We start from the raw sequence: 26,491 nt of genomic DNA, 5'->3' as shown, positions 1-26,491 counted from the left end.
CATTTTGTGGTTCGCCTCAGGTAACTGTGGCCCGTCAGGCTCCATGTCCACTACGCCACACTGACTTTAAATGCATGAGAGAGAAAGGGAAAAAATCATTGCACTCTTATATGCTGAGTGCCAGCAAACATCTAACAAACGATTAACGAAGAAGAACGATAACTTTTAACAAGCGCCTACAAAACAAAACGTGCAATTCAATCCATCGCGCTGGCGTCGGGTTCATTGGCCCAGCCCCACGCCCATCAACGCCATTCCACACGTCTATTGGTGGAACTGAGCGGTGCGCCTGCCCTCGCTTTTAAACCTGGGAGATAACAGTTTGTGCTTTTGAAGAGCGGTGTACTGTTTTTCGGCTTTTATTTTTTCATGTGTTCGAACGCTCAGACTTTCGTTCCGATTGGCTGCGCGAACTCTCCTTCCCCGCCTCCTTAATCCGTATTTCCCTGTGCCGAACGGCGATTGGTCCGGCAGCTAAAGCAGGCCGGCGGGGATTGGTCGCGGCCGTTTGAGCGGGCTGAGGCGACGCTTTTCGAAAGCGCTCTCTCTCTCTCTCCCTCCGTGAAGCGTTTCCTGCCGCCTTTGTCCGGCCTCATTCGCAGCCGCTTGGCTGAGGGAAGGTGGTTGGCTCTGCTCACAGCGCTCGGTGACTGCCAGTCTGAGGGACTCGGCCGCTGCTCCCCTCTCAACGGCCGCTTCCCACCCCCACAATCCCCGCTAGCTCTGTTGTTTCCTCGACACCCCTCGCTCCGACCGGGTCCACCATGGACTTAGAAGACTCCTTTTCCCCGCTCAAGGTGAGTCTCCCCCCCCACACACACACGTTATTTCACACACCCGCCCTCATACCGTCTTCCCAGTCCCACGTAACTCAATATCGACTGAGGGGTTTTCATTCAGGACAGCGCCATTGAAATTAAACGGGCCTTAATTAGTGGCGGCCTTTAACCTCGAGCGTTGGGCCCTTCTAATTCATTCTTAATCCCAGCCATCTTACTACTTCTCTATCTTAAAAAAAACCCCAGCGTCCGCATAGATGCCTCCAATTCCCTTGTTTCCTGTTTTTTTAAAAAAAAATTTATTTTAGCTTAATATGTGTTACAACAATCCCATCATGACCCGCGGTTCCTTTTTATCTCTCAAAAAAAAAACCCCTCAAAAAAATACGTGCTGGTTTGGAGGTCTATCCTACAGAGACATTACGATAGGGACAGGCTTCTCATGGGAGGGGGTGCAGAACCTCAATTCATTGAGGTTCATGGAGCTTTTCAATAATTTTTTGTGGATCTAGGGGGGCAAATTCCTACCCAAATTCACAACAACGTTTGATTGTGGATGTTTTTGTAGCTTCAATATATTGCTGATGCTGGACGTAATAGGTTTTCTTTCTAGAGAAAATATAAAGTCGTTTGAATGTGGGGATTAGTATCCCAAAAACGTAAAACTGTTAATGGCTCTGCTGGATTACATCAGAGATCCATCTATTCTAGCTTCATCTTTTTAAGAGTGGCCAGCCAAATGTCACAGGCATGACATGGCGACAACTTCTTTGTCTGAACAGTCTGATGTTCAGAGATAGATGTCTTGAATCTCAGGCTTGTGTCTGTAAAAGGCGAGCACAATCTTTTATCCCCTTTCTCATCCCAGTTTCAGGTGTATGGGATGTTAGGAGAGGGCTTGTACCTTTGGTGGGCTGGCTAAACTAGGTGAGGGGGACTTCCCCTGCATGTAGACAGGCTCAGGAAGGTGGTTTCTGCATGTGCTGTAGAAGGAAGTGAGGGGTAGATGGGGCTACTCAGCGTGGGAATGAAGCCCCTCTAGGAGAAGGAAAACTGATCCTAAACCTCTGCTGCTATTTTTGGGAGACGAAAAGGCTAAGGAGTAATCCCTGCACAAGTCCCCAAGGAATCTGGATGGTGCCTTGTCTGCCACCTTCCAGCAACTCCTGCAGCCAAGCAGGTGTCAAAGGTATTGCTCTGTTTTCCTTTGGACCACATCAGCAAGACCAAGAGGGGTCTAGTCATATTTTTATGTGGAAATTGTTCAGTTTGGTTATGTAGTTTTTAATGTGTTGAGCATTGTTTTAACTGTGGAAAGGCAGCATGCAAATAAAATTATGATGGTGATCTGGGCCGCCCAGGACCTCCATAAACACTGACCAGATGTGCTCCCTGCGGAGGTCACTTCAGTGCTTCTAACTCAGCAGTTTGACTTCACCCCCAAATGTGCAATCTGTCTCGAGACAGATGCCTACAATATCTGTTTGTATTCCTTCTTTCAAAACTAGCTTGGTGGTAAATTCATGTCTTGTGTGTTTTTATTTCCATCCTAGCATTGTTGTTACAGAAACCCACAAAGTTAGCTCATTTATGCAGTGACTTACGATGTTTTCATTTTGCTTCCATTCAGCCAGTAGATGCAAACCCTAAAGTGGGTAAGATCACGGATGGAGATTCAAAAAAGAGGCTATCTGTTGAAAGAATATACCAGAAGAAAAGCCAGCTGGAGCATATATTGCTTCGGCCTGATACCTACATTGGCTCTGTGGAACAAGTGACTCAGGTAAAAAGCTTTTTGTTTGGGGAGTTAAGGTAGGGATTGAATGAGAGGGAGCTTTTCTAATTCGTTTGTTTTGCTAATTGCAAATCAAGTTCTAGTATCACAGAGCAGAGCTTAGACTGTTATAATTTGGGGAGTTGAGAGGGTGATTTTTCCACAACTGTATTCCAAGGTCATGGCATCTTAGGACACCTCCAGTCAGGCCACATGGCTTATGGGAATCACTGGACAATGCTGACCTTGTGTTCACTGAATGAGCAGAGTAAAAGTGTCTGCTTTTTACTGAATATCTTCTTATTTTTAATTATCTTTTCAGCAAATGTGGGTGTTTGATGAAGATATTGGACTGAACTGCAGGGATGTTACCTTCGTACCTGGCCTTTATAAAATATTTGACGAAATCCTAGGTATGGTGAGAGCAACATCTTTTAGTTCCAGTGGACTGTCAGTGGGTTGAATTACAGAGGAATTGCAATTGATGTTAAGTTGGCTTGGGGAATTTTCTGGCTTATCCACAAGCTCAGTACTTTAGCAAGTTGCTACCATAGCCATAAAATGGGAATTGCAGTACTGTAGTGAATGGCACAACCACAAATGCAGTTAACTTGTGATTACTGGGACTGGTTCCTAATGCCAAGCTAAGAAATATCATTAAGTACTTCATTTTTTACTAACAAGCTTTGTTTGTGTTTTCATTTTTTTTTCAGTCAATGCTGCTGATAACAAGCAGAGAGATAAGAAGATGTCATGTATCAAAGTTATGATTGACCCGTAAGTCCTATTCAAATCCTTTCTGGTAAACTATTTTAAGAATTGCAGGCTTAGATTGCCCCCTGTTGTCTGTTGCTCATTTTTGCAGAATTTGTATATAAATACGACTTTCATTTCAATTATTTATGATGGGCTTAGTTTTGAATTCTGTATTTGTAAACAAACCCAATAGTGGGTTTGCAGCTGAAAATCATAAGGTGAATAAGAATCTTGTTCGGGGTCTTTAGAGATGAGAAATTTCTGGAGCAGTGGGCAGGCGGTCATTGCTTGTGTAGAATAGGGAGCTAATTCCATTAACGGAGGTTTTTTGTGTTCCTGATTCATAAAGAGTTTGGTTTCTTTTTCTAGAGAGAATAACACAATCTCTGTGTGGAACAATGGAAAAGGGATTCCTGTTGTAGAGCACAAAGTAGAGAAAGTCTATGTGCCAGCTCTTATTTTTGGACAGCTTTTAACCTCCAGCAATTACGATGATGATGAGAAGAAAGTCACAGGTAGAGGAAAACCTTAACAGAAAATATTAACCACCTGGGAAATTATGTCTTAAGGGACTAGCCCTATTGAAAAACCTGTCTCTTCACTACAGCTTTGTCTTTTTCATTATGTGCAGAAGAGTGGTTGAAGGGTAAAGAAGAGTTGATTTAATATGCATTGGGAGAAAGCTTCTAGTGCCCTCATTGGGACTTATTTCTGAGTAAACATGCCTAGGATTGGGCTGTATACCTCCTAAACTCTGCAAAGCTTCATGGTGTGTAAGTAACTTGATTTGTTTTATACATTGTTTTAGGTGGCCGAAATGGTTATGGAGCAAAACTCTGCAACATCTTCAGTACCAAATTTACTGTGGAAACTGCATGCAGAGAATATAAGAAGCACTTTAAGCAGGTACATGGAACCTTGTAAGGATAGGTATTGTACGCTTTTAAGATCCTGGGCCCAAATGTTATTTGGGTACATACATGGACACATGCGCATGTGCACATTAAACCAACTTCTAAATTTACTCCACATACAGTGGTACCTTGGGTTACATATGCTTCAAGTTACAGACTCCTCTAACCCAGAAATAGTACCTCGGGTTAAGAACTTTGCTTCAGGATGAGAACAGAAATCAGGCTCCGGTGGTGCAGCAGCAGGAGGCCCCATTAGCTAAAGTGGTGCTTCAGGTTAAGAACAGTTTCAGGTTAAGAACGAACCTCCGGAACGAATTAAGTCCTTAACCCGAGGTACCACTATATTGTAAAGGTTCAGGCATCAGCTGGTCAGCATTTTTAACTGTTGTGCTTGTACATCTTCAGTACCTAACTGAAAATTGCAAAAGTGACTAAGCTAAAAGTAGAGCCCACAAAAAATTATATGCTGTTCTTTGATTAGGAACTATCAGCTGTAGCTAAAGAAATTCATCTAGTTGTTTCTGTACATAAAATTGTAAACTGTTTTCTTCCTCAGAGTTGGACTAATAATATGTCTAAGGCTGGAGAGATGAAATTGAAGCACTTTGATGGTGAGGACTTCACATGCATCACCTTCCAGCCTGATCTGTCAAAATTTAAAATGACCACACTGGACAAAGATATTGTGGCTCTAATGTCTCGGAGAGCTTATGATATTGCAGGATCAAGTAAAGGTGTCAAAGTTTTCTTGAATGGAAAGAATCTACCCGTGAGTGAATGACTTTCACTGTTTTTCTTCCCCTTTTTGGCAATGAGGTGTTGGATTGGGATTTGGGGAAACCAGTCTTAAAATGTTTTAGAGTTAATTGGATGGCTATACCCATCTTCACCTAACACGTTAACAAATGAGGTAAAAGCTTTCTGCAAACATTGCAACATACCTATCTCATTTACAGATCAACGGATTCCGCAGTTATGTAGATCTGTATATAAAGGACAAGGTGGATGAAACTGGCAATCTACTGAAAGTAGTCTCTGAAGAAGTGAATGATCGGTGGGAAGTCTGTGTAACAATGAGTGAAAAGGGCTTCCAGCAAGTCAGCTTCGTCAATAGCATTGCTACAACAAAGGTAACCAGCTACAGCTCTGTAGTCTGAATATGTTTAATCTGTCTTGTTTATGGCGAAACAGTTATGGTATTGCTAAATTATAGGAAAACAAATCATCCGTTTAAGAGGGGAGAGAATCTAATATGGTAGCTATTGGATTTGGAAATGAGACCTTAAACCTAACAAGTCTCCTTGATTTATTATAGAAGCATTGTAAATGTTTTTACTGTATTACATAATACAGTAAATATATAATATCATTGGGGCCATTAGCTTACAGGCCAGATCCATTCTTGAAGCTAGTTTGGAGCTTTTATTCCTCAGCCAATCTATCTCTATCTAATTAATTACTAGATATAGCAAGGGTGGAGAACCTGTGGACCAGATCCTGAGCTTCCCCCATAGGCCATTTTGACAAGTTAATGAGGCTGTCTGCTTGTCAGTCACGTGACTGTTGCATGTCCATGAAGTCAGATGAGTGACCTTCAAAGGAAAGGATTTGGAGTATGTTCCAATCATTTCCTTCTTTTGCAGTCCAGCTTGAACTCAAGTCAGGCTGATCAGCAGGAATTGGCTCCATCCAGGAGCTCTAATTTCAAAGCTGCTGAATACAAATCCTGCTTGCCAAGGCACACACTTTAAGACTCCCCAAACGCATGATATGTTGTGGTAGGCTCTCCTTGAAACTTTTATTAATTCTTGGATTTTCTTTTCGTTATAGGGTGGTAGACATGTAGACTATGTCGCTGACCAGCTTATCGCCAAACTCATTGACATGGTAAAGAAAAAGAACAAACTTGGAGTGTCAGTGAAGCCTTTCCAGGTATAAATCTCAGATTTCCCTGTTTAAGCTTAGGCTTCTTAGACCTCATTTTGAAAGTTTGCCTCTTTGCTGTCTTACAGCACCCTACAATTCTAGTTGCAGATTAGGCAATAGTTTTAACAGAAAAATTCCTTAAATAAAAGCATTGCTAGATGCTAAGGTAGATGGACCTCTTGTACCTTTAATTGTTATATAGAAAATGGAACATTGTTATATAAAACTTACCTGATACAGCTTTTGTTACCTGTGCCTGAGAAGCTCAACTTGGTAAAAATGCTGCTTCCTACATGTTAGTTATTTTTGTCATGTTCTCACATCTTGTTTGAAGGCATCTTGCTTCACACACCCCTCCCCACCATCACTTTTTAAATAAACTTCTTTTGGAAAACAATTTCCATAACCTGGGAATAGATTCTACTAAATGCCAAGTTAGTCAACTTAATTAACAACATGGGTACATATCACATTTGCAGCTGGGGAAATTTGAGAGATGGGGTTGTCCAATAAACTAAACATTAGTAGTTTATAACACCTCCATTTAATTCTAGGTGAAGAATCACATGTGGGTCTTTGTAAACTGCTTGATTGAAAATCCAACTTTTGACTCCCAAACAAAGGAGAACATGACCCTTCAAGCAAAGAGCTTTGGCTCAACATGCAAGTTGAGCGAAAAGTTTATCAAGGGGGTAAGTGCTGTAGGGGTGCATTGTGTTGTCATCTGTTTAATTGTTTTGGAGATGTCTTGAGCTGGAATTGGGTGCAAAACAAACTGAGAAGCAAAAAAAAAACTTCAACCTTATGTTTTGTATCATATTTGCTTCTACAGACAGCTTTTTCTTTCTTTCTAGGTAAGCAGTTGTGGCATAGTGGATAACATTTTGAACTGGGTCAGATTTAAAGCCCAGGCTCAGCTGAACAAGAAATGTTCTTCTGTAAAATACAGCAGAATTAAAGGGATACCTAAACTAGATGATGCCAATGATGCTGGTATGTATCGCAGTATGGTTACAAGCATAAAAGCCTTTTGATACTTTTTAGAAGTTAAATACCCTTCTGTACAGGAACCCAGATTCCTGACCAGTGGTGGCAACTGGCCTGATTGATGATTAAGGACTTAGAGAGAGAAAGGACTGACAGCTTTGCTTCCACATAAGCTGCAGTTTGGGAAAGAGCCATATCCTTCCTTCTGTGCATATAGAGCTTTCTTTCATCATGGGTAAAGCTGCTGTCTGTTGTCTTGCCCAATACTCTATGCTTTTGCTAATTGTGCCTGACTGAAACATGAGACAGATCTACTCTTGCAATCAGAAACTTGACAGCCAGTCCTGATTAAACAGGATGAGCATGTAGGTAAATGGAGTTGTCTGGATTAAGGTGCTCAATTCTCATTCCAGGGAGCAAGAATTCTACCAGCTGTACCCTTATTCTGACAGAAGGTGATTCAGCTAAAACTCTAGCTGTTTCTGGTCTTGGAGTTGTGGGCAGGGACAAATTTGGAGTGTTTCCTCTGCGTGGAAAGCTGCTGAATGTTCGGGAAGCCTCCCACAAACAGGTGAGTTGGCAATACTTTGCAAACTCCATCATGAATCTTACTTGGCCTTGATTTGCTTTAGGTATTGTATATAAAAGCTGTCAACTGTTTTCTAAATTGTAACAGGAAAGAGATTGCGTTTCCAACCTTGTCACAATGGAAGCTGTTGACAAGGACAACTTGTGCTCTGCTCAGTGGATACTCACTGGATTGTGAGGTGCAAAATCTGCTTGGTTAAAGTGCTTTTAAAATGAGTTAAGCACTTTGAGACTAGTAACCTATGGCTCAGGTATCTCCAACCATTTCAGACTCAGGACCCACTTTTAAACTAAACATACATTTTGGGGCCCATTTCTTAAATATTTTACCATATTTTTGCCTGGTGGTGGTGCTCCTATTGCAACCCACTAGTGGATCCCAATTTGCCCATTGTGGATCAGTCTTCTAGACAAAAAGGGGTTGAGCCAAGTTTAAAAGCAAGATATCAATATCTGTCTAAATGGGCAGCAGAATCCATAAATTGATAGTTCATGCACTGAATCTTAGGGACGCGGGTGGTGCTGTGGTCTAAATCACTGAGCCTCTTGGGCTTTCCGATCGGAAGGTCAGCGGTTCGAATCCCCGCAACGGGGTGAGCTCCCGTTTCTCGGTCCCAGCTCCTGCCAACCTAGCAGTTTGAAAGCACACCAAAAAGTGCAAGTAGATAAATAGGTACCACTCTGGCAGGAAGTTTCTGTGCGCTGCTCTGGCTTCGGTGTTCCACTGCGCCACAAGCGGCTTAGTCATGCTGGCCACATGACCCAGAAAAATTGCCTGTGGACAAATGCCGGCTCCCTTGGCCTGTAAAGCAAGATGAGCGCCGCAACCCCAGAGTTGCCTGCGACTGGACTTAACTGTCGGGGGTCCTTTACCTCTTCCCCCCCACCCCCAATGAATCTTAAAGAGAAAAACCAATCCTTTTCAGATAATGGAGAATGCTGAAATCAACAACATTATCAAGATAGTTGGCCTGCAATATAAGAAGACCTATGATGATGAAGAATCACTAAAGAGTCTGCGTTATGGGAGAATAATGATAATGACAGATCAGGTCAGTCTTTTTCTCATGGGCAAGTATATCTCCTGCCAACAGTAACAGTACAAATATTTTGTTTGCACACGTGGCTGATAAAATAGTTAAAACTATAAGGGTTGGGGGTATATGAGGTGTTAGTGGAGGGGTAGTACCACTAGTGGGGGACATGTTGTGCTCCTTCTGGGGTAGTTTTGTCCACCTTTGGTCCCTACCCTGCACTCAGCTTCTAAGAACCACAGGTGAAAGCTATCAGCATGGAACAGTACTTATCTTTAGTTACCACACCTCTGTATTGCTTTATAACTCAAAATTTCTAAATAAAACAAATTTTAATTGTTAATTTTATTATGAAAATTAAAAAATGAAGCAACAATAAATGCACACTTCTAGTTAACATCCCAAATGTCTGATGGAGCACCTTTAAAAGAAACCTGAAGAAAGACTGGAGGTGGGCCCTTTAAGGGAGTGTTTTAAACACCTATCAATGGAGTTGTTCCATCATGTAGCCCACCTTTTGCTACGTTGGACCTGCTATCCTCTATTTAATCCTTTCCATGTACAGTGGTGCCTCGCAAGACGAAATTAATCCATTCCGTGAGTCTCTTCGTCTTGCGGTTTTTTCGTCTTGCGAAGCACGGCTCTTAGCGGCTATTAACGGCTTAGGGGCTTTAAGAAAGGGGAGGAGAACTCGCAAGACGATAAGGAAATTCGTCTAGCGAAGCAACGCAAAAACCGAAAAACCCTTTCGTTTTGCGAGGCATTCGTCTTGCGGGGCACCACTGTACAGATCCAACTGAATATGTAAGAAGATCCCTTGACTCAACCATAGTGAGTTAGAACCTAGTCCAAGGCCAAGTGTTTGATCATACTGGTAATCGTAATGAGTTGTTGGCTAGCACTGGTCACTGAAAAGATGGGTGCTGCATGCTCTTGAGTTCTACTTTCACATTGCCAGTGGCTAAAATTTGTCTTCTGAAACGCTTTAGGATCAAGATGGTTCTCACATCAAAGGCTTGCTTATTAACTTCATACACCATAACTGGCCATCTCTTCTGAGACACCGTTTCCTTGAAGAGTTCATTACTCCCATTGTAAAGGTAAGCTTGCTCTCCCTCCACCCCCCTTCCTGAGTGACCACTTGAGCCAGTTGAGAATATTTCCCCTAAATTCCACTATTTAGAATTTTAGGTCTTAAAATGTTTTCCCATTGTTACTTTTTACTTCAAACTAGGTTTCCAAAAACAAAGAGGAGATTTCTTTCTATAGCATTCCTGAATATGAAGAATGGAAAGCCAGCACTCCTAACTACAAAAACTGGAAGATCAAGTACTACAAAGGTTTGGTTAAAACTATTTTTAACACAGCTAACTTGAATCATATGAGAAGTGTTGGGTGTCTGCTAGATAGTTAAGACTAGTAAACAGCCTCCAAGGAAACATGAAATATTCCATGTAAACTCTGGCAGAAAAAGCAATTGAAGGGCTTTATAACCACATTTCCAGTTTCTATGTAGAAAAGACGGAGAATGTGAAAGGGATATCTTGGAGCACTTAACTTACCCTAAGCAACCCAAAGGTCAGCTGAAAGTACACTTGACAATACCTCTGCTATACAGGCAGTGACCATTTTGCAAGGGGGTTCCCCCACATGTCAGCCAAGCACACATAAGCCTGCCCCATTTCGACTTCCATTTTGTCCAAAAGGATCCGCACATTGCTGGTCATGCAACAATTGGATTCATCCAAAATGGTCTCCACCTATAGTAACATAAACAGTTGGTGTTCTGTTTGGAACTCCCTTATCCTGGAGGCAGGAGTCTACCAGAAACCTAATATATTTTTATATATTGTATGGACTGGCATTTTGATTGCCAAAGTTTCAACAAATAAGGTACTTACCTAACATTTTTGTGTCTGCTAGAGAGAGCTATGATAAGCTTACATGAGACATACCTGAAAAAGGAATCCCGCTATTGTACTTAAACCACCTTCCCTGCTGCAATTCTTTCAAAACAGCTGTCTTCTTCCTCTTTGTAGTGTTCCATATTGGGTTGATGCACTGTTTAATATTGGACCTGGACTGCAGTTGTAGATGATACAAAGAAAATAAACTGCATAGCATGGCACCTAATAGCTATGGGATACTAACTCTGCAGCCTTTGGTTTGGTTTTTTATCTCAGGGGTGGCTAACCTGTCATCCTCCAAATGATGTTGGTTTCCCATCAACCCAAACCAGCATTGCAATGATCAGGATGGTGTGAGTTTGGAATCCAACAATATGTGCAAAAGCTTAGCCACCCCAGATTTATGTAAATGTGCATTGCTTCAAGATATATATAGAGAGAGACTTGTACACGCAGTGGAGAATGTCTTAAGTTGCCTAGGTTTTATTTGAGGATCTTAGTGGTGTTATCTGTCTTTAATCTCTCTAGGTCTGGGTACCAGCACAGCAAAGGAAGCGAAAGAGTACTTTGCAGAGATGACAAGGCACCGAATACCTTTCAAGTATTGTGGCCCTGAAGATGATGCTGCGATTACTCTGGTAACAAAATTGCTCCTATCCTCTATTGCTTGGGGATTACACCTGCAAAATAGTTAGGCAATAATCATCTGCTTTTAAAATGTTGAGTGATCCTACCAGAAATAAGCCTTTCTCTTTTTTAAAGTTGGAACTATCTGATATATCCATATATGTCCCTGGACAAATTTGTCAAGAATTCTGCTCAATATTGATCCAGAGCAGATTCTAACATATAGTTGGAGTAAAAAAGACTTAGACACATTGCAGGATTTCAAAAAGAAGAAGAAAAAAGACCAGAGGCAATTAATATTTCATCCATCGGAGCTTTCCTGCTACTGAAGGCAAATGTGCACAACGGTCACAAATCAGATACATCTGGATTAGCACTATCCATAAGATAAGTTGCAGCAGGTTTAACCTAAACTTACAATAACTTATAATAAGACTGAAAGCTTGACATGTAAGTATGCTATGTAAAGAACAGCACACGAGAAGGAAAGAGAAAGGGTGAAACCCAGGCTCCTTCTGGCCTGTTACTATACTCAGCATGACCTTGAGTGAATAACAAACAGAATGAGTTTAAACCAGCTGTTCAGCTTCTCTGAAGGAATATCCCAAACATCAGGAGCCTTCTGCTTGTTTCTAGGCAGAATAGAAACTTGCGTGTCAACTAGAAGCTTCCAGCTTGCATCATGCAGAGAAGCTTCCAGAGTCAATTAGAATAAACAAGAAGAGCACTACACTTTAGATAGCCTGGAAACAAACGTTCAGAAACTTCTGGTAGCTGAATCTGGCCATTTCCCATCATTAAACACCAGCAAAGCTTGTGGTGTTTGACTTATCAAAGTTTGGAGAATGTCTTTCTGGCATGTAATAGCCCAGCGTTGGGGGGGACAGGGAGCGACTTCAAGATTTTATGGCAGTTAAATTGACAGTGAAGTGAGGGGAAACCCCATCAATTACCAAAGCTGTACATATTTGCATTATGGTTGGCTGCAATGTAGATAAGCCCTCTAACTCAATGGCCTTCCAGGGTGTCTGACTGTATTTGTCCATATTCCTGATCTTGTATGTCTCTTGATTTAAGCTGGATCCAGTCATTATTTGACTTTACTAACTTCTCTTAGTGGACTTTGGTACTGTCCAGCTCTGAGAGAGAGTTCTAGACTGGCAACCTAAGCCTGTGGGTAATTTAGTGGAAACTGAGAAGAATTTCAACGGCTTCAGTAAGTGACAATATTTTTCTCACTCTCCATCCCAGACTAGTCTGAGTTAATCATTTTGTTACTGTCCTAGGCCTTTAGCAAAAAAAAGGTTGATGACCGAAAGGAGTGGCTGACAAACTTCATGCAAGATCGAAGGCAGAGGAAGCTTCATGGCCTTCCAGACGTGAGTTGCCATTAGAACAGCATGGGATTCTCACTACATGGTTTGGGGAAGGACTAGTTCAATGGCAAAACACATGCTTCACACGCAGAAGGTCCAGGGTGAATCCCTAGCATTGGCAGGTTGCAGGAAACTTGAGAGAGATTTCTGCCTGGATCCCTGGAGAGCTGCTGCTAGTTAGAAGGAACAGACCAGACATAAGGCACCTTCTTAAAAGACTAAGGTTTTTGACAGTCAAGCATTATTTCAGTAGTTGGCCCAGGGGGTTAATGCACTGTGGGTAAAATGCAGGACAATAGAGCAGTCACCTTTCTTTTCTTTGGAGCTAATGAAAAGGTAAGGAGGAAGAAGCTTGTTTTATGGTGTGGTAATGGATTAGAATGGAAGTAAAGGAAGAAGGGCTAAAGTGTCGCTAGCATATAACAATTGAAGTTTCCTGCAATTTCTTCCTGTGCCCTCTTGAGCTCAGAGTTTGTTGCATGCATGTTCATCACTGTACAGCAACAAATACCCAGCTGCCAGGGCTAAACACAGACCAAGCTTTTCACAGCGGTTGTCATATTAAACATAAGACCTCAATGCAGGCAGTTAACATTTTCACTTGGGAGGCAGCAGTGATGAGCTCAAATGATGACTGCATTGCTGGATCTGCCCTTTGCTAGCAGTTCTCAGTACCTATATATGTTTGCATCAGAGTATATTCTTTCCTTTGTGCTATGATGGGGATAACACTTGAAGGCTACTATAGTAGAGGCAACAGTTTTGAAGGTTTGATAACTTAATCTTGCTTTGTCACTTGTAGGTTTACTTATATGGCAAAAGTACAAATTACCTGACCTACAATGATTTTATCAACAAAGAACTTGTCCTCTTCTCAAATTCTGACAATGAGCGATCCATCCCATCACTGGTTGATGGTAAGTTATCTGTTATACTTCTTCATAATCTAAATCATGTTTCAAATTATTTCAAACATAGTTCCCCTTATAAACATAGCTGTCATTATTTTATTAGCAGACCCAGGCAACAAGGGCAGGTTGAGCGGGAGGGGGGGACATAATAATAACAACAGGTGTAAAAGTATAATAATTTTATTTTGAACACTCCTGCTTGAAGCAGAATTCAGAGTACAGTATTTGAAAATGTAAACTACTTTAATTATTTGCTGTGATATAAGGTGGGTGGGTGAGTGTATAGAAAACCAGTGCTAAGAGAACAAAAATAGGTTACTGCACTTCTGTTTGCACCTAAGTATTCAAAGTGATGCAGCATTGGAGAGAGTTTGGGTTTTTTTATCCTACTTTTCTACTAATTTATCCAAGCAGCCTGTACAGTAAAAAACAAAATACATCATAGGAATAAAAACAAAATTAAAAAATGTGTATCAATAACCACTAAAATGTGGGAGCAGCATTTGTCTATAGGTACCAAACTATCAAAGTTTCCAGGGAATCTTGTGTGCTGAACTGGCATCCTTGCCTTAACTGAGAGGTGCTGGTTATCGAAGGAAAGAAGCCTATTGCTTGACCTGAAGCAACCTGCTTGTCGTTCTTTTCAGGACTGAAACCAGGTCAGAGGAAAGTTCTGTTCACATGCTTCAAACGAAATGACAAGCGGGAAGTGAAGGTTGCCCAGTTGGCTGGATCAATAGCTGAGATGTCGTCTTACCACCATGGAGAGGTAGTTAAAATGTGGGTGGGGATTGGGCAAGTAATGACCATGAGCTGCCAAGGAAGCAGTACTACTGCTCAAACAGTGTTTACATAATCAAACTTGTATTTGTTGTTGCTTTATAGTTATAATGATATTGATGTTATTAAATGTCAACCCTACTCTGTCCCAAATGGTCTGAGCAGCATGCACAAATGCTTAAAGCGTCTTGTCAGTTTCTGTTCTTCTGGCCAATGTTTGTGGCCAGTGTAATCTTGCCTTTGCAGCACTATTTCGTCAGTCCCAGGATGGTGGCCTTGTCCCTCTTTTAAAAGGAGATGCTTTCAGCTTCAGTTTGTTATGTTTTGGTTTCAGAGCTCACTGATGATGACCATCATCAATTTGGCTCAGAATTTTGTGGGCAGCAACAACCTCAATCTGCTTCAGCCCATTGGCCAGTTTGGCACCAGGCTGCATGGTGGGAAAGACTCTGCCAGCCCTCGATACATCTTCACAATGCTCAGGTTAGCAACTCACTGTCCAACTTCTGCTTTCTTGGCTTTGGCTGGGTTGTTTTGAAAGATATAATGGTGGTTTTAACATGTTCCTAAATCTAATCACTATGATAATCTTGATGTAGCATGCCCTACAGCAGGAGGTTTAGCAAGATGGTCCTCTATCCTTCCCAACCTGGCACTTTTCCTATTTCCAGGATTCCTATCTCAGAACTGTTTTAAGCACAAGCCACTTTCTTTTCTAGCTCGTTGGCACGTTTGGCTTTCCCACCAGCGGATGACAGTGTGCTGAAATTTCTGTATGATGACAACCAACGGGTTGAGCCTGAATGGTACATTCCAATCATTCCCATGGTGCTAATCAATGGTGCTGAGGGCATTGGAACTGGCTGGTCATGCAAGATTCCCAACTACGATGTCCGAGAAGTGGTGAATAACATTCGGCGCATGCTAGATGGAGATGAGCCACTTCCAATGGTAATGCAAATGTATTGATGGCTGAGTGAAATAGGACTGATCATAAGAGAAATGCTAATTGGCGTGTGTGGGGCAAGGGCAGATTGTTGCTTTCTAGCATGATACTTCAGCACCTCAATTTGTGAGCCATGAGATTTCAGCCCTTGCAAGTTGACAGTGAATGTTTACTCCTTTTGATGAAAGTTTTAGTGACACAGTCTTGAACATTATGAAATGATGAGTAACCTTTGCATTCTGAAGACATCCCTTTTGTTCTTCATTAAAATCCAGTGCCTGCTCATTTCTCTCTATACAGTGGTACCTCCAGTTGCAAACAGGATCCGTTCCAGAAGTGGCTGCATCCCAAGGAATTTGCAACTGGAGGACCACTTCTGCATATGCGCGAGCGGCGAAACCTGGAAAAATATTTTGGGGTTTGCCGCTTTCACAACCCAAGCCCAAGTGTCCGCTGTACAAGTACAACCCTCCAGCAGCAATTCTGCTTTTGTCTGCTTTTCCTACAATACTGCTCTTGTCTGGCCAAATTTGCAAAGGAGTTGGCATGGTCTTGCTGAATTGGAGTCAGAGCACACTGTACAAACTACAAAACTGAGTGCTGTTTGGCTTACTCTGTTACAATTTCCTCTCTTTTTTTAAAGCTTCCAAGTTACAAAAATTTCAAGGGGACAATAGATGCGCTGGGACAAAACCAGTACCTTGTCAACGGGGAGGTGTCTATTCTTGATTCGACCACCATTGAAATTTCTGAACTTCCTGTTCGGACCTGGACCCAGGTGAGATGTTTAATTTTCTACTATGCTCCTAGAGCCTTCCTGATGAGGTGGGGGAAAGGTACAAAGTACTGACCTCTTGCTTGCTTTCCCCACCCTTAGGTATATAAAGAACAGGTTCTGGAGCCTATGCTGAATGGCACAGAGAAGACTCCCCCCCTAATAACAGACTACAAAGAGTATCACACTGACACCACAGTCAAATTCATCATAAAAATGAGTGAGAAGAATCTGGTGGAGGCAGAGGCTGCTGGTCTACACAAGGTCTTCAAACTTCAGACTTCTCTTTCCTGCAACAACATGGTATGTGATAAGTGGGTAGGGAAGTGCAAGTATCAAAGGAGCTCCATGCAGCCTTCTGAGCCATGATCCATATAGGTTTGCAGGTTACAGACTTCTGGGTTTTTGCTATTTGCTCCAGGTACTCTTTGACCACGTTGGGTGCCTGAAGAAATATGAGACTGCAGAGGATATTCTGCGGGAATTCTTTGAGCTCAGGCTGCGCTATTACGGCTTAAGGAAAGACTGGCTTGTTGGGATGTTGAGTGCAGAATCTGCAAAACTGAACAACCAGGCTCGCTTTATCCTCGAAAAAATAGAAGGCAAAATAGTGATTGGTAAGTAGGTATTGCCAGAGCTTACCGTGAGCAGTTTCTTATCTTGTAGATGGTAGGGCAGCTGGTTCCACTTCTGAGGCTGGGGCAGGCAAACTCAAATTCATTTTCACTGGAGGAAAAGGCTCTCCTTCCAGAATTCAAACCTGCTTCAGATAGAGAGGAAAGCTTCATTTTCTAAAGATGCACCTTATACTAATGTTTATTTGTGACCCCCCCCCCAAAAAAATTAATCCTGAAGTGATAAAACATGAACTATGCCTTGAGAATGAGGTAGTTGAAAATGGGACAGGAGAATGAAGTTAAGTCAATTTGATTTTGATTTTCTCCATGTGGTATGCAAATTGACCTTGCTCCTTCCTAATAGAGTGCCCAGATTGCTAAATTGATATACCCATTGATTTTTGGTTGCTTGTTCAACTGGTTTCATTCATTCCATGTGGTGACCTGAAAATACGTGTGTGGTTTTTTTCTAGAGAATAAACCCAAGAAAGAATTGATACAGGTCCTTATCCAGAGGGGTTATGATTCTGATCCAGTAAAGAAATGGAAAGACTCTCAACAGAAGGTAGTGTATCTTCTCTCTCTCCCTTTTAATTTAGCTGTTCTCCAGATTCTATGTCCTTTGAAGGGGATTCCACCAACCCTACTGCCATGGCAGGTGCTGCAGCACAAAAATAATGCAAGTTTTATTAAATTTCTGTGCCGCTCTTCAGCCAAAGATCACAGGACAGATTACATTAAAAATCCCAAATTTACAATATTGAATCATAAAAGGCAATATTTTATTCAGAATTTTGATACCTAGTAATGTTTTTAGTTTTTATTTATGTGTGATGTTTTTCCCCTGTTGTTTTGCCCTGAGTGTTTTACAAATATCCCAAATAAATCTTCATCCTGAATTTCACACTGTCTTAAGAATGACTGGCCCTTTTAAGGCAGAAAGGCAGCCCTATTGCAGTAGACATGGCTGATGTAGTGGCAGGTAATTCTATCTTTGCCCGGGGGGGGGGGGTTGCTATTGAGTTCAGCAGGCAATTACTGCTGCTTTCCTCAGTCCAAAATAAAGTGTTGGGCAAGAGGTACATTGCCATGGATAGCGAGCAGCCTCAGCAAACAGATCAACTTTCTCCATTCTAGGGCAATGAAGAGATTGATGAAGAAGAGGGAGACAGTGATAAGGAAACTGCACCTGCTGCAGCCTCTGGACCAGATTTTAACTACCTTCTGAACATGCCTCTCTGGTACCTGACGAAGGAAAAGAAGGATGAGCTTTGCAAGCAAAGTGGTGACAAAGTAGGTGAAAGAGCTGTTATGGAGAAACTTGAGAGATGACATTGTTGAAGACTCAAATACGCATTCAGCTGTTTCTCCTAAATATTTCTTCCTCACTGGTTCTTATTAGGAAATGGAGCTGGAAAACCTGAAACGAAAGACTCCTAATGACTTATGGAGAGAAGATCTTGCTGCCTTTGTTGAAGCTCTTGAAGTAAGTAACTCTGGGGGAAGAGTAGCTGACCAGTTATTCAGTTTACAGCCTATTTTGATCCATCATAGCAGTAATCTCTCTTAAGGGTGGGAAGAATGTGAGCGTTCAGCAGAGTTCTGTCATCTCAAAGAATCTGAAACCCCACAAGTAAGAATGCTGCTGAGGCTGACGGTGGCCAAGGGCTGCCCCAGTGGCAGTTGCCGTCTGGCCTATGCTGATATGAGCATTTTGCTTGCTTGCTTGCTTGCTTTGGGGTGGACTGGGCTTTGGTTACACCAAGATTTAAAATCCCCATGCTGCCCATTCTTGCTTCTGGTTCTTTAGCCCACTTTCTTTCTACCTACCTACCCCCTCTAGGAGCAAGAAAACAAGGAAAAACAGGATGAGATGGCTGGGACTGCAGGCAAGGCCACCAAAGGGAAAGGAGGAAGGCTGAAAGTACAGAAGCAGCAGCTGCAGGAGATTATGCCCTCTCCACATGGCCGGAGGGTCGTCCCCCGTGTGACTGAGGAGATGAAAGCAGGTGCAGAGAAGAAAGTAAAAAGGAAAATCAAGGTAACAGAATATTAGCCTCTGTTAAGGGGTATGTGTGCGTGCGCACGCTATTAAAGTGTATTATGCATATGTATATATTCCCACTTTCTTTGATACCTTTGTCCTGTCATCCATTGTATGTATAGTGACCAATTTCCCCCTTTGCTTACCTGTAGAGTGAAACAGCTGAGCCTAATGGGATTCAAGAAGAAGATGGACCAGCATGCGATAAGGAACCATTGACTCTTAAACAAAGATTGGCAAAGAAATTTAAAACAGAACCAGGTAACACCTGCTCACAAGTGTCATTCATTTTCTTTGGTAGCTTTTCTTTAGTAGATTAAGCTTCATTTAGGTTTTAAAGATTGTTTGGATATTTGTATTTAGCAAAAAATAATGTGCATAGGTGTAGATGCATCGTCTTTTAGTTCTCAATACTTTTTTCTTTTGGACAGAGCATGCATTGTCTTAAAATTTAGCCAATCTGTTTAACTTAAGGTACCAAGAAACAATCCACACTGCCATTCAAGCCAGTAAAAGAAACAAAGAAAAACTCTTGGTCTGACTCGGAATCAGACAACAGTGGTGGTGGTGATATGGAGGTTGTGCTGTCACCTGAAAACATGTCAAGCTGCCCAGCAAAAGGTAGGTTTATGGTTAAAAATGATGTGGGAACTTTTGCTTGCTGCTGTACTCTTGCTATAATTAAATTACCTTTGTTAAATATCCTTGGTTTAATTTTATTTTTTTTAAAAAGGAAAGTTTGGAGCTTTGGAAAAGCGATTAAGAATGTTGATTCTACTTGACAGCATTTTCTAAGGCTACAGTCCTACACACATTTATCTAGTAGTACGTCCCGCCAAACTCCGCAGCATGTACTGAGCTGGCATGTGTAAGGTTGCAGCCTAATTTTCTTCCATTTCTTTCAGCAAAAGCAAAGTGTGTGTCAGATTCAAACCTCAGTGACACTGGTGGTGACATCCATGAATTGGTTGAGAATGCTGCATCTGATGAACAGAATACTATTTCCATGTGAGTGAAGTACACACAAAATGTAATTCTTGTTAAAGGTAAAGGACCCCTGACAGTTCAGTCGCAGACGACTCTGGGGTTGCACTTTACTGGCAGAGGGAGCCGACGTTTCCAGAGCAGCGCCGGAAACGCCGTTTACCTTCCCACCGGAGCGGTACCTATTTCGCTACTTGCACTTTGACGTGCTTTCGAACTGCTAGGTTGGCAGGAGCAGGGACTGAGAAATGGGAGCTCACCCTGTCGCGGGGATTCCAACCACCAACCTTCCAATTGGCAAGCCCTAGTCTCAGTGGTTTAGACCACAGCGCCACCCACTGCCCATCTCGTTAGGTTATAATAAAAAATATGCAAAAAAGGTGGCAATCTACTTGCACTAACCTCATGTTACCACAAAGCTCTTCATAATGGGGTGAAGCAAACAAAAGAAATGAAAAAGCGAGAGGTGTCTGGTTTGTAGGGTTTGTTGTCACTTCAATACCAAGAACACAGTCCATGCTATTTGTCCATTCAGTCCTATATAGTCTATTTCTATACCGTAGGGAGCAAACACATGGAAATGGGGAGAATTTGCTCCATAGTATGTATTATGTGTTCTAGGAAAGCCAAGGGACGTAAAGGCAAAGAAGCCATCAAACCACAAGGGGTACAGAGCACCATCTCCAGTAAGTACCACTCAAGTTTAACATCTATTGTTAACGCAGCCAGGCATCGCTCTTTATTAAAAAATTAATGTTCTGGTGCATAAAAGTAACAATATCATACCATAGCTGCATGTGATTAAATCGGTGTTACCATGACTACCAGCAATATGGGACTGCCGTTAAGTTACTTTCTCATTTTTGTATCTCCACCCCCAGCTGAAAGTAGATAGTTTACTGTAGGGGTCAGCAAACTTTTTCAGCAGGGGGCCGGTCCACTGTCCCTCAGATCTTGTGGGGGGCCGGATTATATTGGGGGGGGGGTGAACGAATTCCTATGCCCCACAAATAACCCAGAGATGCATTTAAAATATAAGGACACATTCTACTCATGTAAAAACATCCTGATTCCTGGACTGTCTGTGGGCTGGATTTAGAAAGCGATTGAGCTAGATCCGGCCCCCGGGCCTTACTTTGACTACCCATGGTTTACTGTTTCTCACTTCATGCAAGAAGCATCTGCTGGCCAATTCCTGCAAGATTTTTTTAAAGCCTCAAATTGTATGGAATAAAAGTGCAGAATCACCAGAATTTGGAAAAAAGCATACTTTTTGTTTTTAGTTTTAATAGGATTTTGTAGTGCATAAAGCTGCCAAAATCACTGCAGTCCAAGTTTAAGAGCAGCGGTCATTATTGTAATATGACAGATTGCAAGGCCTTAAAAAATGAGAACGAAATCCCATCTGCATACAAAAGAACTGCCTAATACTTTCATATTTATGTTTGTGCTTCTATTTCCCTGCATGGTCTCTTTTCTTTGCAAGTTCTGTAAGCAAAAGGATTTTGAAGCCTTGAGGTATATCTTGTTACATTGTTTTGGAACATTTGGTAGTTTTGCTTACTCCAGAGCTTTCCAAACTGTTTATCACGACACGTTAGTATGTTGGCTGCAGTGTGTAGGTGTGTCACGCGCTTGTCCTGGGGCTTGAAAGGGGTTTAATAACCTCTAGTTTGCTAGTAAGACTGAATTACTGTGTCGTGAAATGAGGCATGTCTAAAAAGTGTATCACCAACATGAAAAGTTTGGAAAGCTCTGGCTTACTCCCTTGTAAAGAAGCAGTGAATATGTTCATCTACATGTTCATCTTAAATCATTCTGAGGGCTACTTTTACATTTTTATTAACTCAAGAGGACCATATTTCTTCAGAGGGGCCATTTTTGTTACCATTTTAACTGCCATTTTCTGTAGTGCACCTGCTTTTAACTGCTATACTTCTAGCTGACAGATTTCCATCATTATATTTGCATGAGATTTTTATATTGGTGCATTGCCGTGGACTACAATATTTGTATCCAACAGTGTGGCTGTAATTGGAATTCCCTTAGGGAGGTGCAGAGATAGCAAGAGGACTACAGTCAGTCAGTCCAGGGGTCTTATGCTGTGCAGGCCTGGCATTGGGAGCATGTTACAATGTTTGCATTGTCTTTCCCCTTCCCTGTTTCAGAGCTAAAGAGATTCATATCCTTGCCCGTGGATGTTTGCAATCTTTTAAAAGTGGCTTGGTTTGTTCTCTGTGCAAAAAAAACTATACTGAATTTTTCAGTATAGAATTCACGATGTTTAGGACATGTTAGCTTAGTGGGGACTTTTCTTTATTCAAGTTCACGTTGAGGACTATGATGCAGGCAAACCAGTTGCAGCAGCCTCTTCTCTGCCTGCTACCCTTGATGTGCCAGCCAAGCCTGCTCCCAAAAAGAGAGCTCCAGCCAAGAAAACAGCAAAGGTAGCTGAAGGTAAGATTACTACTGATGTCTGTATGTTAAAAGGTGAGTATTCAGTGGCATTACTATAAGTGCCCCAAAAGGTCTTTGGTTCTGGCTTACACTAGAAGAAGAAGAGTTTGGATTTGATATCCCGCCTTTCACTCCCCTTCAGGAGTCTCAAAGCGGCTAACATTCTCCTTTCCCTTCCTCCCCCACAACAAACACTCTGTGAGGTGAGTGGGGCTGAGAGACTTCAAAGAAGTGTGACTGGCCCAAGGTCACCCAGCAGCTGCATGTGGAGGAGCGGGGAATCAAACCCGGTTCACCAGATTACGAGACTACCGCTCTTAACCACTACACCACACTGGCTTCTACATAGGTAGAAGCAGAAACTGCATGATGGAGGTTCACGGTTTCACTGATAAGCTTAGAAATTAAGGGTCTGGAAAAGAGAAAGTCAAATCAATTACTCTAGTTCTGTAGTTAGTTCTCCTGCCCACCTAGCAGTTCGAAAGCACGTCAAAGTGCAAGTAGATAAATAGGTACCGCTCTGGTGGGAAGCTAAACGGTGTTTCTGTGCACTGCTTGGTTCGCCAGAAGCAATTTAGTCATGCTGGCCAGATGACCCGGAAGCTGTCTGTGGACAAACGCCGGCTCCCTTGGCCAGTAAAGCAAGATGAGCGCTCGAGTCGTCCGTGACTGGACCTAATGGTCAAGGGTACCTTTACCTACCTTTACCTATGGTTAATTCTCATGAAATAAATGAAGTAGTAACTGTTACCTTGAAAAGGGATATTATTCTGAAATCCATCAAACCTCTATTGAACATTTCTTCTGCCCCTGGAAATTAACACATCATTTTTTTTCTTGCAGAGTTAGTGACCATTTTGGGCTGAACATGTCTTATCTTAAGCCAAAATGTGAACAAGCCAAGATTCCGTAGGTTTTTTAGTAGAGCCTGTTCCGTTGTGGAGTTGCTCACACAATTAAATAGCCATGTTTCTTTCCTGTTGTTGAAGCACATAGTTGTTTCCAGCCTCGACTGACATTTGAAAATGGTGGCTATACTTCAGTTTTATCAACTGTAGTTCAGCCCTTTGTTGGGTGGCGCTGTGGGTAAAAGCCTCAGCACCTAGGGCTTGCCGATCGAAAGGTCGGCGGTTCGAATCCCCGCGGCGGGGTGCGCTCCCGTTGCTCGGTCCCAGCGCCTGCCAACCTAGCAGTTGGAAAGCACCCCTAAGTGCAAGTAGATAAATAGGGACCGCTTTCTAGCGGGAAGGTAAACGGCGTTTCCGTGTGCAGCTCTGGCTCGCCAGAGCAGCGATGTCACACTGGCCACGTGACCCGGAGTGTCTTCGGACAGCACTTGCCCCTGGCCTCTTGAGTGAGATGGGCGCACAACCCCAGAGTCTGGCAAGACTGGCCCGTACGGGCAGGGGTACCTTTACCTTTACTTAACACTGCCTTAACAGTTTCAGAATGAGTTTCTGAAGCAGTGTCTTGAAAACATTGTGGTAGATCCAGGTTTTTGTGGGAAAGAAACAGAGATTTCACTGATTCTTTTGCTCTTAGGCAATCAGCCTTCTATTATGGATGCTTTCTCTAAGAAGAAGGCAACCGCAAAACCCAGGAAGGCAACAGCAAAGAGTTCGGAGTCCAGCACAGATGAAGCAGCCTCCCAGAAGTGTGCACCTCCCAGGATGAAGAAACCTGCCAAAAGGAAGGTTTCTAGCTCTGACGACTCTGATTCTGACTTTGGCCCAGCTCTTAAAAAAACTACAGCAATTAAGGTTTGTTTGCCCCCATTTTTGTTCTCTAAAATTACTCTCCATCTTTTTTGTTGCCAGTTAAGTATAGAAGGAGAATGTCTTTAAGGCATACCTAAATGCCAGAATTGAAAGAGCAAAGGGGGGGGTGGAAGTGCCATAGTTTTAGGGTGCCACTGAGGTCGATTTTGGCCTATGGGCAGATACGGGTGTTCTCCATAACCTATAGCAAATTCTAAACATTTTTATCAACCATACATGGGCCTCGCACCATCTTGTTCACTTTGAAGTCCTAGCTAAAAGTGCATCAGTATATGTTGGTGACTGGTTATGAGTGCCCTAAACAAGTTAACATGGGGCACGCCTGCAGTGCTCTGCTCTGCAAGGAAACCACGCCCTTGATAAAATATGTAGTGTTTTATTTCGGGTGTGCTGTGGAATGACGTGCCCTAGCGCCTGTGGCTCAAGTGGTTTCTCCTACATAAACCAGGAATATTAGTCTATCCCTCAGAGTGCTTGTAGAGCACTAAAAGTTTTTCTTCCCCACAACTGATGCATTAATGCATCCATGTTCCATAAGGAGGGGCTAGTTGTGGCCATTCCTGAGCCCACATAATACCTATGAGAGCTAACCAGGCCCACTTTTTTTTTCCTTGCAGAAATCCAAGAATGTTGATGAGTCATTTTCCCTTGAATTAAGCTCGGGTGAGGACTCACCATTTCCAACTGTCACACGTGAAAGGTTGGGTCGAGCCAGGAAAGTTGTCCAGTACCTTGAGGAATCGGACGACGAGCTATTGTGAACTGAAAGCACCTTGTTCAAAAATGGGGTGTCTGCCTTTTGATGTTTTAACATTATGTCTGTCCCTGTAAATATTTGACCCTGTTCACTATCATTTTCATCTTAATAAACATTTTTTTTCCATTGGAAGTTGTCACTTAGAAATTCTGCTACTTCTGAATCACCATGTTTGTTTGTTTTTGTGCTAAAGAAAAATACATTGTGGGGAGGTGGAGTGCACAAGTTCACCGTAGCATGTTCTTGTAACACTAAGCCAGAGATGGGAATCCCATGACTCTAGAATTGTTGGACTACAACTCCCATTATCCCCAGTCCAAGCAGGGATGCAGAAACCTCAGGCCAGCGACTGTATTTCCCCAGTACAAAAGATTCATGTATGCAAAAGTGCCCTATGTTCTAATTTTGCCCGTTTGGGTCAGGGCCTTAATGCACATTATTAAACACGAGGCAGTCACTTCTGATGGTATTTACCTAGATCCATATTAAAGCTGAACATTCTCCCTTTGGTACTTAAGGTGCATTGTGTTTTCAATAGAAATTAGGCTGTGCTACATTCTGGCACTTCCTGCATTCCAAAAAAATCTTTTTGTTGTAGAAACCTTGTCATCCTTTGCTCCAGACCAGGGACATTTTTGAAATCCTTGTCAGGAGAAGCCCTCAAATGTTACCCTAATTGTGCCAAAGAGTTTCAGGACCTCAAATGTGTCTTCTCTTGAGTCAGAAATCTCTAAGGAAGTCAAGTCTTGTCTTGGATTTTTGCAATGTAGCTTATTGCAGCCAATATTGATTCATAACAGCACATCAAGGGAAACAGATGCCTGAGCATCTCTCTCTGGAAAACTGCCACTTCAGCTTTCTAAGGTAACATTCCTTAGGACGATGGTTTGCAATAAGCTACACTTATTGGTAGCTTGTCTCGAACCTAGCTTGTATCAGTGGCAGGGAAGGCCAGAGCTGAGCTTATTAATAATATCCCTGTCCAGTTATTTTACTCCTGTTTTTCTAATGGGAAAATGATGTGGTATAGAGCAAGAATTGCCAGCATGCTGCCCATGGGCACAATACTCTCAATATTTCCTCCTGGCACCCACTTAACCTCTGAGCTCTCACTGCCCCTTATGGGTGACTCCAATCTAGATTCCAATCTAGTGAATGTTCCGCTTGCCACAAAGAGGCTTCAATGAGGAAACCCCTCCTTGGGGGGAAGTGACACTGTTCCTTTGTCCTGTTGTCCAAGAAAGGGGATTCCCAGTAACTGAGGCTGCCTTGCTCCCGACTAGGAACAGAACATTGCAGGTAGGAGGACAAAACTTCTCTGGCTTTTGCTTGGTGTCCTAAGAATGAGGAAGATGAATTGTTAATCCGAGGAGGTGTTGGTGGCCTTGCACAATTAACCCTCCATGTCACTATGGAAGCAGGACTTCCCCGCTCTCCTAAGCCCAGTAGTAATGACTCAAATTGCTTGCAGGGGTGCTCCTTGTGCAGACATAGCACTGCTGTAGGCTAATTACTTTTGGCTTAGACCATGAGATACCCCCTGCCAAATGCCAGATGAAGGGAGCTTAACAATCAAGCCAGGTGAAGGGAACTTAACAATCAAGCCAGGTGAAGGGAGCTCATCAATTAATCCTCATGACTGGGGCAGACAAAAGCCATAGGGCTTAAGCAAGAGATGGGGGAGCTTTGATGCAGGCCTAAACTGATGTAGGTGCTGCATAGCCTTGCCAGAATGAGGTTGACTGAGGTGCTACTACATCCCTGGGGGTCCCAG

At 42.5% G+C, this 26,491-nt stretch overlaps 1 protein-coding gene and 1 long non-coding RNA gene across 2 annotated transcripts; one reads left to right on the top strand and one right to left on the bottom strand.

Moving 5' to 3' along the window:
* Positions 1 to 518: 518 nt before the first annotated feature.
* On the top strand, positions 519 to 24,849 carry TOP2A (DNA topoisomerase II alpha). Its single transcript, XM_081886203.1, has 35 exons — positions 519 to 797; positions 2,410 to 2,562; positions 2,876 to 2,966; positions 3,267 to 3,330; positions 3,679 to 3,824; positions 4,118 to 4,215; positions 4,780 to 4,992; positions 5,180 to 5,353; positions 6,054 to 6,155; positions 6,704 to 6,841; positions 7,004 to 7,142; positions 7,550 to 7,707; positions 8,651 to 8,776; positions 9,748 to 9,858; positions 9,993 to 10,098; positions 11,194 to 11,303; positions 12,579 to 12,671; positions 13,471 to 13,585; positions 14,227 to 14,348; positions 14,694 to 14,842; positions 15,079 to 15,310; positions 15,949 to 16,083; positions 16,183 to 16,383; positions 16,502 to 16,697; positions 17,171 to 17,262; positions 17,835 to 17,990; positions 18,100 to 18,183; positions 18,541 to 18,738; positions 18,894 to 19,002; positions 19,216 to 19,362; positions 19,647 to 19,749; positions 20,347 to 20,411; positions 22,051 to 22,182; positions 23,725 to 23,942; positions 24,578 to 24,849. Exons 1-35 carry the CDS (start codon positions 765 to 767, stop codon positions 24,719 to 24,721), a joined length of 4,653 nt encoding a protein of 1,550 aa, XP_081742329.1. The 5' UTR covers positions 519 to 764; the 3' UTR covers positions 24,722 to 24,849.
* LOC309355601 lies at positions 22,149 to 23,728 on the bottom strand. The gene is made up of 3 exons (XR_014162550.1): positions 23,595 to 23,728; positions 22,518 to 23,247; positions 22,149 to 22,267 (listed from the first exon to the last, which is right to left on the bottom strand). It is a non-coding gene; the product is annotated as an uncharacterized lncRNA (long non-coding RNA).
* Positions 24,850 to 26,491: the final 1,642 nt, after the last annotated feature.

The sequence above is a fragment of the Podarcis melisellensis genome (genome assembly GCF_964234715.1).
Source record: "Podarcis melisellensis genome assembly, chromosome: 13".
Classification (NCBI taxonomy): domain Eukaryota; kingdom Metazoa; phylum Chordata; class Lepidosauria; order Squamata; family Lacertidae; genus Podarcis; species Podarcis melisellensis.
Note: the sequence above shows the minus strand (reverse complement) of the source record. Positions and strands in the feature narration are given on the sequence as shown.